Source organism: Amblyomma mixtum, chromosome 1 (genome assembly GCF_055824585.1).
Source record: "Amblyomma mixtum isolate Tamu chromosome 1, ASM5582458v1, whole genome shotgun sequence".
NCBI classification, from domain to species: Eukaryota; Metazoa; Arthropoda; class Arachnida; order Ixodida; family Ixodidae; genus Amblyomma; species Amblyomma mixtum.
This window is the reverse complement of record NC_143012.1, coordinates 139688735-139701496: the sequence shown is the minus strand read 5'-3', so window position 1 is coordinate 139701496 and position 12762 is coordinate 139688735. Positions and strand designations below refer to the sequence as shown.

General features: G+C 45.7%; 1 protein-coding gene across 1 annotated transcript in view; it reads right to left on the bottom strand.

Moving 5' to 3' along the window:
* LOC149367735 (uncharacterized) overlaps nucleotides 1-12762 on the bottom strand; it is a 63911-nt gene that overhangs the window by 27867 nt on the left and 23282 nt on the right. The window contains exons 3-5 of the mRNA XM_089575326.1: nucleotides 10381-11364; nucleotides 9026-9083; nucleotides 483-698 (exon numbers count right to left, since the gene is read on the bottom strand). Of these exons, the coding sequence (XP_089431452.1) occupies nucleotides 483-698; nucleotides 9026-9083; nucleotides 10381-11364 (1258 nt within the window). The remainder of the gene's footprint in view (nucleotides 1-482; nucleotides 699-9025; nucleotides 9084-10380; nucleotides 11365-12762) is intronic.

The following is a 12762-nucleotide window of genomic DNA, read 5'->3' as shown; positions in this document are numbered from 1 at the left end:
TTTAATCTCATCCGCCCACCTAACTTTCTGCCGTCCCCTGCTACGTTTGCCTTCTCTTAGAATCCACTCCGTTACCCTTAAGGACCACCGGTTATCTTGCCTTCACATTACATGCCCTATCCAAGCCCACTTCCTCCTCTTGATTTCAACTAGGATGTCATCAACCCACGTTTGTTCCCTCACCCACTCCGCCCTCTTCTGATCTCTTAACGTTACACCCATCATTTTCCTTTCCACAGCTCGCCACGTTGTTCTTAACTTAAGCTGACCCCTCTTTGTTAGCCTCCACATTTCTGCCCCATAAGTGAGTATCGGTAAGATACAGCTGTTGTATACTTTTCTCTGGAGGGACATTGGCAAACTGCCATTCGCGATCTGAGAGAACCTGCCATATGCGCTCCACCCCTATCCTATTCTTCTAGTTATGTCGCTCTCAGGATCCGGATCAGCTGTGACTACCTGCCCTAAGCAAGCGACCTCACCTGCGCTGGAAGTTCTGTGGACAGAGGTGGCACTTGTGGGGCCGCTCCTTGGTGTGGCGGACCGAGTGGCGGCGGATGGCGCTGGCAAAGCGAGTGACGAAGGGGCAGTACGGGCACTGCACCATGCGACGCAGCTCGAATGTCGCCACAGGCAGCTCTGCGCACAGGCAGGAGGAGAAAGGCACCAGCCACCTGGGCATCAGGCAGGCACTTCCGCTGTCAAGGACACGAGAAGCTTGGACACACACAAAGTAAAAAAATGATGGACTTACTAATCTAAAGTACATGTGACGAAAGTGTGCTAGCACAAGTGCACCTCCATGTTTGACACCAAGGTATACTTTTGTGTGGATTTTCCTCTCTCCACTAAGCCGCTCGCAACCCATTGCCTGTCACCCTCTCCCACTTGTATTTCCACCTGCCAACTGCGGCAGGGGGCAGGTGGAAGATTCAGCCGCAGACATGACGGCTTTTTTGGTTTGGTTTATTGGGGTTTAACGTCCCAAAGCAACTCAGGCTATGAGGGACGCCGTAGTGAAGGGCTCCAGAAATTTTCGACCACCTGGGGTTCTTTTTTGACGTGCACTCACATTGCACAGCACACGGGCCTCTGGAATTTCGCCTCCACTGAAATTCAGCCGCCGCGGCCGGGATCAAACCCGCGTCTTTCGGGTCAGCAGCCGAGCGCCGTAACCACTGAGCCACCGTGGCAGGGTGACGGCTTTTTTGTTAGCAGGGCATCTGGTGCTAGCACACTAAAAACAGTGATCTTCGGTTCGTACAGGATCATTAACAGCATAAATATACGGCCTAGTTGATGTTGGTTCATAGTGGACAACCGCGCTGCTCCAAGGTTCAAGAAGTCTATTAGCACACTGAAATGTTTATGCCAACAGCACAAAACCATGCTCTGTGCTGTCTCTGTTGTTCGTTTCAACTTTTTAGCATGCCACCAGTATTCTTGCAACTTCAAGCAGCATGGTTGTCCACTTTTGGGCCATTACATGAAATGGCAGCAGTCACGAAGTAAATAACAAAACACAGGGATGGTTGAAATATCAAAAGAGCAACAGTGCCTAAGAGCACTTCACAAGCTCACACTGCGTGCTGGGCTTGTGATGCAACCTGCATGATGAGATCCCATACAGTTGCGGATGTTTGCGCCTGCTACAAACAGGATTGGGTGAGGGTGCCATTGGGTATGTGGGGGCTAACACCCTGAAGGTGCATGCAGTTGAAGGGCACCATGGTGGAAGGCTTAGAGTTAACCTGAACGATGTGAGGTTGTTCAGTGGGCCCCGATATTGTGCACAGCAAACGGGCATTTGCACTTAACCCTCATCGATATATAGCCAAAGTGGCCATGAAGGAAAGTACACTGATTTTCAGTAGCACTTCCCTAGAAATACAACAGAAATTTCTGGCCTTAACACTTCTATTGATGCTCATCACACAACCTATTTCAAAAACTTACTTCATTTTCAAAGTGGAGAAAGTGCAGAGACGCGTGAGCGTTGTATACACAATAAATACAGAAATACTGACTCTCCGTTTGGTCTAATGGTAGCCAATCAAATACAGCCCCTCCACATCAGATGCAAAATTTCTCGATCGATCTTTGTTGATTCACTGGTAAATAAAAAATTTGGAATTTCACTAGAACCTTGTCACGCACTGTGTAACTCAAAAAATCAGACAAACATAATTACACTTGTCCCCTACTTTGCAAGGACAAACCAATTTAAATATTCATATTTCCCGCACACTACAACAGACTGGATTTCATTACCTCAAGGGGTGTTCAAAAATGAAAATTTTGGAAATGCACTTCAAAACATCCTGTAAATACTGTTTTTGTATTTCATGTTTCTGGTAATCTGTTTATTCCCAGTTTTATATTGTAACCATCGTGCGTATTGTTTGCATTGTATTGAACTGTATTATTTGGCGTTACGAGTATTGAGTCTTCCTAGTTTTTTCCCATCCTGCCTGGACCGTATGAGGCCTGCAGTATTGTGTAAATAAATAAAACATATATGCACAGCTATGTGCTCATATTTACAGCTACAGTTATAAGCAATGAAGGACAAGAGACCATACATGCAAGGGTCCAGGGCAAGTATGAGCATTTCTCCTCAAGGCCATTCCTTTCAAGTGTTCTGATCTCCTGCCGACAGAGAACCTAAACCAACTATAGCTGTTGCATGCCTAGACCTTAATTCTTCATTAAAATGGGCTAATGGGCACATAATCTGCATCCTTCCTGGTAAGCACTGCTTCGATTAATGCAAATTATAGTTTAAATGGCCAACTTCTACCATGCAGGATATCTGGAAAGTACTGTGTAAATGTAATGCCCTCAGACCTTCACCTCAAAGTATGCAAGATAACCAAAGGCGTGGGCCATACTTGAAAAAATTGCATAGTCTTTTACGTTGCCAATGTCATTTTTTTAAGAGGGAACAATGAAAAACTGTGGAGATGCTTAGGGTCACCTAAACAGTGGAATGCAATAGCAACAGATTTCACATTCGTTGCAGTTTCTGTTATAACTTTCGTGTGTGTTTACACCAGTTTCTCAGCAATCTCTGGTCCATCAACTGCATTATTCAGAATGCTAGCTGCAGTAGCACATATCCGCTATGCTGCGACGGTGCCGACATTTGCATATATATATTTTTACTTCTGACTTTGATTCTCCACCTTGGTTGCTGTCTGGAAACTAGGTTGCTCACAACCCGGTGGGCAGGTTGCGATGATGTCACAGGGTCATGTGACCTCTCTCGACCAATCATTAATGTAATTACCACCCGCCAGCCACGGGGGGCAGGTTGCTCACGATCTGGTGAGCGGGTTGCCAACTGCCATGGTGGGTAGGTTGCAATGTTGTCACAAGGTCACATGACCACTCTCTAGCAGTCAACGAATTTCATCTCGGCAAGCTTTTTGTGCGATGACAACTCTAATGCTGTTGCATTAACAAAGAAGTGCATGACACAGCCAAGCGCAGCAAAGCCACCACGCCTCCTCGCAGCCACCACTGCCATTAAGCTGCCGCACCTCTGCTTTACGTAAAAAACCGGCTTCTCCGAACAGCTCACAAGTCTGGTGCTTGAACTTTTGCAAAGAGCAGCGACAAAAAATTTCACAAAGTTCCAAACATAACACCAGGTATTCTGATGATGCTGATCCATGGAAAAACTCGTGTTACATTCAAGCAAATGTTACATTCGTGCGTGTTACGTTCAAAGCAGTCAGATGTGCTGGAAAATGCAACCTGATTTATATAGGGATCCTACTTGAAAGGATACCCTCGTCTTTCTCATTGTCATTTTGTGCAATGTTCAAAATGCAAATGCAAAATGCAAAATGCAAAATGCAAATGCAAGCTTAACCTAATCTCCCCTTGTTTCGCAAACGTAGTAACGAAGTCATGCAGCCACACTAAAATAAAAATACCATAAAATTGCCCATCCTCTGCCCACTTCCAGGAGCACAAAGAGATCTGGGAGCTGCTGAAAATACACTTCAACACTGCAAGGCTAGAACTTGAGAGAGCAGCCAACCAGAAGAGTTCCACGGGCTCTTAAGCCACACACAGAAAAATGCATATATCACAGAAACAGCAAAAAAAAAAAGTGCTGTCAAGTCGGGAGATATGATACATGTGACTATACACAGCACAGTCTTGAAATGACAGGACAGGCAAAAGCAGAAACTGCAGAGGCATCTGTGTACTTCTTGCATGCTTCTTTGGAGAAGAAGCGTCTCCTGCCTGTGCTTGGCTGCAGATGGCAAAAGGCTCTGTAAGAAAACAATAACAATAATAAAGACAATAAAAGTACACATTATAAGTAAAACTCTGGCTAGTTGGTTCATGCTTGAAGATGTAATGAAGACAGCGCAATGAACGAGGACAAAAGTAGCACACACACGACAGGACCAGTGCCACTCGGACTCTTTGCATACGTGCCTGATGTGTGTTCATTACACACACACATTTTAATAGCTAAAGTCAGGCCCAACAACAAAATACGCACCATGTCAGTTATCAGCTTTGATAGTCAGGGACTGGACAGGTTCCAAACAAGCATTGCATTTTAAAGGAGTGCAAATGCCGAAATTTCCAGGCTGTATTATTGCTCTGGAATGATGCGTACGGCATAAGTAAACATGGATCACCATGCAGAATTCATCAGTGCTCAATAAACAATTTGGATTTTTTTTTTTTTTTTCAGTGTCAGTTGCCAGACAATGGTTGACGTCACATGTATGAGATCACGTGAGGCACATGAAAACTGAAATATAACCGCTGCTTTGCTGTTTTAATTCACTGAAACCCTTAGGCTAAAATGCTCCAGAAGCTAGAATGGCACCAAGTGAACAAAGAGCTTTATATTGCAGTTTTTCAAAGCCTTACGTGATCTAGTGCTCATTTGTGACACCGAAACCGTCTTTAGACTGCTGAAACCGAAACTCATCGAAGAGTAAATTCAATTAGGAGCAAAGTACCGAACATACACGAACTTCATGTGGTGATTCATGTTTATTAATGTCTTACGCATCATTTGAAAGCAAAAACACACTGCAAATTTCGTGTCTGTACCCTTTTAAGTGGCTTCAGCATACAGCAATGCACTGCTAACAGTTTCATGGCACTTCCTTGTAAGACATTGTTCAGATCGCTGGCTGAGCATCTATACCTTGGAGCATAGCATCTTGAACATTACAGTGGGAAAATCAAGAAGCTTAAGTTTAGTTAGCATGCCAAACTAAACAGCTGCGGGTTAACTTCAGTCAGCGGAGGTGATGAAAAACAGGAGCAGTCAGCATACCAGTGATGGTAAGGCGCTCACAAACGAACAGTTACAGCAAGAAAAGAAAAACGGTCAACCCATATAAGAACTACCTTGAATGAAACGTGTTTCATTTGCCCTGATATCTAAACCAAATCAGATAGCGACTGGTAGCAAGAACACTGTGCTTTCCCATAACTGTCCACTGGACAACCCCAATCCGCCGCGCCAACCAGCCCAAGCTGCTGTAATAGTGAACTACGATTCATTGTCACAACCCAAGCAACGCTAGTAGGAGGAGCAGACTAGACTCTGGCTGGGAAGCCAGATGGAGGCTTGGTACCTGCCAAAGGAAGGGTGCTCGCCGCCATGGCCGCATTTAGAATTCGCTGCAGGGGACACAGTTCAAAGGCAGCAGTTGTGGTCAATCTTGCAGACTGTGGCACTACTGATTGCCTGCCAGTTGAAAAGGCTGCACTTACATTGCACCATCTCGTACAATAAAGCACCATAAAACAACACACACGCAGAACAACTTGTGAGAGCAGATGATGTCTGAAGGGTGCTAGCTGGTTAGTTTCACACAAAAGAGCATGAAGTGAACATATTGTGAGAACTGCGGACAGCGTGCAACACCTTCTGTGAATTTCATAGTTCAAAAAGCGCTGCTTACTATTAAACACTTGTGGCCAGTTTTCTGAATGTTGCTGAAGCATGTGGTGCACAGGAGCTTAAGAAAAAGTGAGAGAAACTGCTGTTAAAGCTTCCGAGCAACTCAGACCAGTCGAACTGGCCGCCACAGATGACGAGGGAGCAGTTTTCACACATCTCCAAGTTTTGGACAAGACAATGCACTATTTATTCTGGCAACAAAAGGCTATGGGCAGTTTCGCAAAGCACACCAAGAGATGATGCACATCCCTCTCTTGTTGTTTCACACCATACCACAAACCAGAACGCAGAAAAGCAGCCCAAAAAGAAACTAGATTGGTTTAGTTTATGGGGTTTAACATCCCAATGCGACTCAGGCCATGAAAGACGCCACAGTGAAGAGCTTTGGATAATTTCGACCACCTTAGGTTCTTTAATGTGCACTGACATAATGAAGTACACAGACCTCTAGCATTCGCCTTCATCGAATTTCGACCACCTTAGGTTCTTTAATGTGCACTGACATAATGCAGTACACAGACCTCTAGCATTCGCCTTCATCGAATTTCGACCACCTTAGGTTCTTTAATGTGCACTGACATAATGCAGTACACAGACCTCTAGCATTCGCCTCTATCAAAATGAGACCACCATGGACAAGATTAAACCTGCGCCTTTCAGGTCAGCATCTGAGCCCCATAACAAGTAAGCCACTGTGGCGGCCCAAAAAGAAGAGCGAAATCTTTGCTGCATTGAACAGGAAGGCCATTGATCACATTTCAGCACACACACATGCATGCACAGACAGATCTCCACGGCTATCAATGCCCATCAATCACTAAAATGCTATTGGACGTAACTGGGAAAAAAAGAAGGGGGGGGGGGGGAATATTCTCCACAGTACGCCTACATCTGTACATGCACACATTAAAGAAAAAAAATGACACACTGATAATGACAGATGCCCACATGATCATGGAAGAATAAAATGCTTCACTACTGGACATCCCAGCTTGTTCTTAGAAAGCTAGATCCAGTCTCAAGTCTGTTAGTGAGAATATTTGTGCACTTTGTTAAGATTATTCAAACTACCATGAAGCTTAAGTCTTGCTTGCAGTATACACGATGACAAACTTGTGTCTTTTGGCGTTCAACCCCAGCACAACATTTATTTTAGGGATACCGTACAAGAGAACCTAAGGTTAGATTTCAGTAGCGTGATCTTATAAGTTTTTGAAAACAACTGTGCGATTGTTCTGGCAACGACTATTTACTGGCTCTGCTTTGATCCAACATGACAAAAAACGAAAAATGCACACTCCAATCTTTTTGTACTCAATGCCCATGAGTACCAAAGGCTGAATTGTTCACCAAATACAAGGTAGACTGTAGTGGCTGCGACACCTTAGCATTCAAATAGGTTTAGGTTTATAGGGGTTTAAATGCCCCAAAGTGACTCAGGCTATGAGGGACGCCATCTGAAAAGCTCCCGAAATTTCAACCACTTGGTTTTTTTCTTTATTTACATAAACAAGAAAGGAGAGGCAGCTTTAACGTGCACTGACACTGCAGAATATCCAGGCCTCTAGCATTCTGCCTCCAATGAAACCCGACCGCTGTGGCCGGGATCCAACCCACGCCCTTCGGGCCAGCAGCCGAGCGCCATAACCACTGAGCCACCGCGGCGGCTCATAGCTGGTGTCTGAAGCCTACAGCACAAGAGCAGCAAAAAGTTCATGGGTTGCCAGTCAGTGTCCCTGCTTCCATCGGACAGCGTGTTCCTTTACCAGTCACAGCATTAATACAGAGAGAGAGAGAGAAATATGTCCCCATTAGGCTATTTGGTCTCTGCCCTAACCTGGCCAACGCTGCCTAAAACAGTGTTAGTCACCACTGTAATTGTGTTGACACCCATGGTGACGCTCTGGTTCAGCTTTTAAAAAGGTGGTTCACAATACATCTGTGACAATGCAGCATGGTATCACAGGAATGAATAAACCGGTGCACCAACTTGAAAAAACTGAGATCAAACAACTTTGCTTGTCTTTATTACCAATGAATATGTGAAGTTCCAGACATTACAAGCAGAAGTGTCTGACCGTGAATAATGATTTTTCACAAGATCATCAAAAGGTCAGTGCATGACCATTCCTCATTAGTTCCTACCCTAGGCACTGCTTTTCCATACCACCTTTGGACAGCGACACCATGCAAACTCCCTTAACCACTAAGTAAAAAAATGGTTTTCCGGTTTGCACTGAAATGGGCTTTAATGTATCCTAATTAAAACTGTCACAAGTTGGCTGCACCTCCTTCGATACTGTTCCACGGGTTTAGGACTAACGACGGGTTTCTCCACTAACGCATTATGCTTCTGCACAAGTGTAAGACCTAGGACCACTAGCGCCAGCTTGAGATGAAAATTAAAGTCACCACGTCTTCACACTGGTACACAACCCACGATGTGCTCTCATGAAAGGGCAGTTATTGCATGGCTTACCACACAATGCATGCAAGGAAATCAAAGCTAGTTTTGCACTTGATGCCGGCAAGAGTTTTAGCCAGTGTTGACCTCTCCTTATTTTCGTCCTTGAAAGAATTTAACTGCCGAGATGGACATTTCAACTCTCTCAAATGAAACTGTTTCCCCTGCTAGGCTGACTACAGCAATGGCATACAAACATCAAAGCCACCACCTTTAGCAAAAGTTCCCAGGCTGCACAGTGGAGCCCTGATAACACCCCTGGCAATTCAAAATTTCGAACAGCTGAACGGGAAAGTTCTCCTCACCGTCCAGAAATACGCAGTGCTGGGGACACCACAGCAGCCCAGAAGTACAGTAGAACCTCATTAAAATGTAATTCATATGCTCACAGTTATGAGCGATAAAGGTGTCCCACACAGCTATGCTGTTTTCCTTGGTAAGTGTGCTTGTAATTTTGTCAGATTCTACCCGCATGACACGTTTACTGAACAATAAAAGGCCCACTAGCACATGAGAGGCCAAGCCCCACGGTAACAGACACGGAGAGGCTGAGAGAGTAGCTTCTCTGTAGCGTACGAGTGCAACAAGCATCCAAAAGCAACAACGCTAACAACAAATAGGTCCCTGCTGCTTTTACCCTTGCCACCATCGGACTGAATGTGGTCCGCACTAAGGACAACACAAGTAAACACAGAAGCCACAAGCAGGAAAAAGAGCATCTCAGAGCTTGTACCAATAAGCGCCGATGACCAACCTTTTTAGTAAGTGAAAGCGTCAACAGCTGCCTACATGCTTCATCCTCGAGTAGCATTTCTCAGAATCTGAAGCGGTTTTGGAAGATACATTTCCCCATATCGTATGGTTAATATTTTCCTGTGGTTAAAAAAATATCAATAAGGTTCTATTGTAATCCTGGTGGCCAAGAATCATTTATAGAAGAATAGCCAATATACTGAGCACTCCACTTTCTATACTGATTAATGAATGTCACTTGAAACCACACTATATCCAAACCAAACTTGATTTCCATCTTCTCTCTGCACTAAAAGGAATGATTCTGCGCTGAATGAGCTGGCGCACAAGACCAACGACAATGCACCATCTGATGAGGTAGTAAAACATTTGTACTGTGCGACAGAAGCCTTGGATAAGCACATAGTAAAATGTCCGAGAGCCAACTGTAACACGGAATGTATTCATCACATCTGCGTAGAGTACACACTGCCCACAAAACAAACTGCAAGTGTACAAAGTATGACAAAACGATCAAAGAGCATGTATGCTTCTAACAGCTGCTAAACAGAGAAGTACAAACCCATTCTTGAGGAGGTTAAACCTAAATAGAAAACCTGAGACCCCACACAAGCATTAAAAAAAAAAAAAGGGAACACAGATTTTGAGGGTGACGGCTTTTTACACGATGCTCTGGTTATGTTCCTTGGGACAAAACAATAAGTAGATATAGACACACACACACACACAAAAAAAAATGTGTGGGGATAGTACAGCGTACGCTCCCCGAACTAGTACAACAATTTCAATGCACACATACCTTAGGGTCAAAGTAGTGACTGAGCTTCTCAGGCTCTTCCAAACAATAAAACCTGGCACAGTGTCTTTTCACAAAAAAGGACCACACTTATCATCGCCTAATGTGAACATTCTGTTGGGTTAAAGAAATATGATCAGGAGCCAACCATCCAGGGTTCAGAACATCAGACGAAGTTGACTTCAGCCCAAGTACAAATAAAGACCTCTCTGCCAGGACATATAATTATGAAGGGTGGCATCAGAATACTGCATAATGCTGTGAATCACTGCACCAAGCTTCGACACACACATCAACTTTCTTCGTTGAATTTTGGCCATCTGCACGGACGCCCGCAGAGTTGCTTTGCTTGGCGGCTCTGGCAAAGAGACACCAAGCCTATCATTCACATCACTGAGGCAGGGAGAAGACATTCACAGAATCAACGATTCTCTCGCCAAAGCGGAGACGAAACTAAGAGCTGCAGACAGCTGCCTGCTGCGTCGACCCAGGCTTTCAGGAATGACTTGGCACTTAGACAATGACTCCATGAGGCTGAGCTCGACGCTTGGTTCTGCTCCACTCTCTACCCATGGATTTTGGCTTTGAACCGGTGACAATGCAAGGCCAACTTCCGGTTTGACCTCGGACAAGCCGCAGCTGCCTGCCAGAATTCTGTTGTCACCCAGTGGATCGGAGAACTTGTCACACACTGCTACTGGCTGCGCTCCGCACAGGTGGCTGTCAGGAAGCAGATTCTCACCTTCCACCGACAAAGACTCGGCACTGAGCCCACCTTCCACTTCCACTTCAGAAGCCGGTGAGGTGTTTTTGGACGATGAATTCTCCACGGTCAAAAGCAGACCCACGGGCTGATCTCCGGGCAGCAGTGACGTGGGTGGCGGTGATGCAGACACCATGTGGGCCTTGTTTCCCTGCCTCGAAGATGCAGTAGTGGTGGCTTTAGCAGCAGCCGCCACCCTCTGTCGCAGTCGCCGCTTCTGTTCAGCCTTCCTATGATTTATTTCCACGTGGCTGCCGCAGATGGGCCCCGGATGGTCCTTCAAGTGCGCTTCGAGCAAGTACGGCCGTGTGAATGCGTTTGGGCAGAGGTGGCACTCGAAGGGCTGCTCGCCTGTGTGGCGCCGCATGTGCCGCTCCAGGGCGTTGTGGCGAGCGAAGCCACGGTTGCACACCTCGCAGCGGTGTGGGCGGTCGCCGCTGTGGGCACGCTCATGCTGCAGGAGCTCGCTGCGGCCAGAAAAATCGGCCGGGCACAAGTGGCACTGGAAGGGCCGCTCGCCAGTGTGGCGTCGAAGGTGGTTCACGAGGTCGCTGCGGAAGTAGAAGGCCTGGGGGCACCGGTCACACTGCATGGTGCGCACACCCTCGTGCCGGTGTAGGTGGTCCACGAGTGTTTGCCTGCGAGAGAGCGGGCCACAAGAGGAAATGAAGGCGATCAGGTATCACCAGTAAGAGTTAATCGAAGGCGACTTTCGTGATGAATTTTAATCTGTTTGCATCTATATTTGCTTGAGACCTAATGGTGCACTGTGGAATTCATTATCATCATCATCAGCCTGACTACGCCCACTGCACGGCAATGGCCCCACCCATATCTCTAATTAACCCTGTCCTTCGCCAGTTGCGGCCACAGGGTCACCACAAACTTCTTAATCTCATTCGCCCACCTAACTTTCTGCCGTCCCCTGCTACGCTTGCGTTCTCTGGGAATCCACTCCGTTACCCTTAAGGACCAGCGGTTATCTTGCCTTCGCATTACATGCCCTGCCCAAGCCCACTTCTTCCTCTTGATTTCAACTAGGATACCATTAACGCACATTTGTTCCCATACACACTCCACCACTTACCTTGGAGTATGTATAGGCATCTTAATTATGCATATGCGAATTCCACAACAGCCCCGCCCATTGTGGAATTTGCATATGCATAATTGAGATGCCTATACATACTCCAAGGTAAATGCAAAGGCAGTAATCAGATTCACTTTTTTTCATTAGCATTACCTTAGGTAAACTTTTGGTAACAGTGGTGCAAGATTTTTGACTGCACCGTGAAGCTGATTCTCCCACTGCCGATGGCTGTGTTATTTTCGTTGTCACCGCCAATTTGTCTTCTCTGTCTACTTATGGCTTTCCAAGTCATTTTTGTTCTTTGCGATGCATTTCTAATTAATTTGTTTCCTTTTTATCCCCCTGCTGTGGTCTAGCAATAAGACTAGCAGTGTAGTAAATAAATAAATAAATAAATAAAATTTCTTTCCCAATCCTATTTCTTATGTTCCTTATGCACTAAGCACTCGTATGCTTTGCACAACAGAGCCTGCAACACGAAGCACAGCCTCCAAAGTGCGCAACGGCTGGGCAGACAGCAACTGCCCGAATGCAGGATGTTGCTCCTCAGCTTTCCTCTGTAGCTGCACGGCTGCAGAATGGCATGGTTCCGGGCTATACCTCACCTCACAAGCCGTTTGCAGCACTGTGAAAGGTTAAGAAATTTGCGGGAATATGGTGGCCGCGGCTGGCGAAGGACAGGGTTAATTGGAGAGACATGGGAGAGGCCCTTGCCCTGCAGTGGGCGTAGTCAGGCTGATGATGATGATGAAAAGGTAGAGCAGTCTCATCCAATCAGGGCCAAGAAATAGAACAAATTAGTCCTTCAAACATTTTAGCAGTGTTGTAACCAGTTTTCAAACAATTATTGTAGTAAAAGAAAAGTACCGTATTTACTCAAATGTAACGCGAGTTTTTTCCAAGATTTATTCCGCTTAAAGTCTACCCTCGCGTTATAATCGAATAC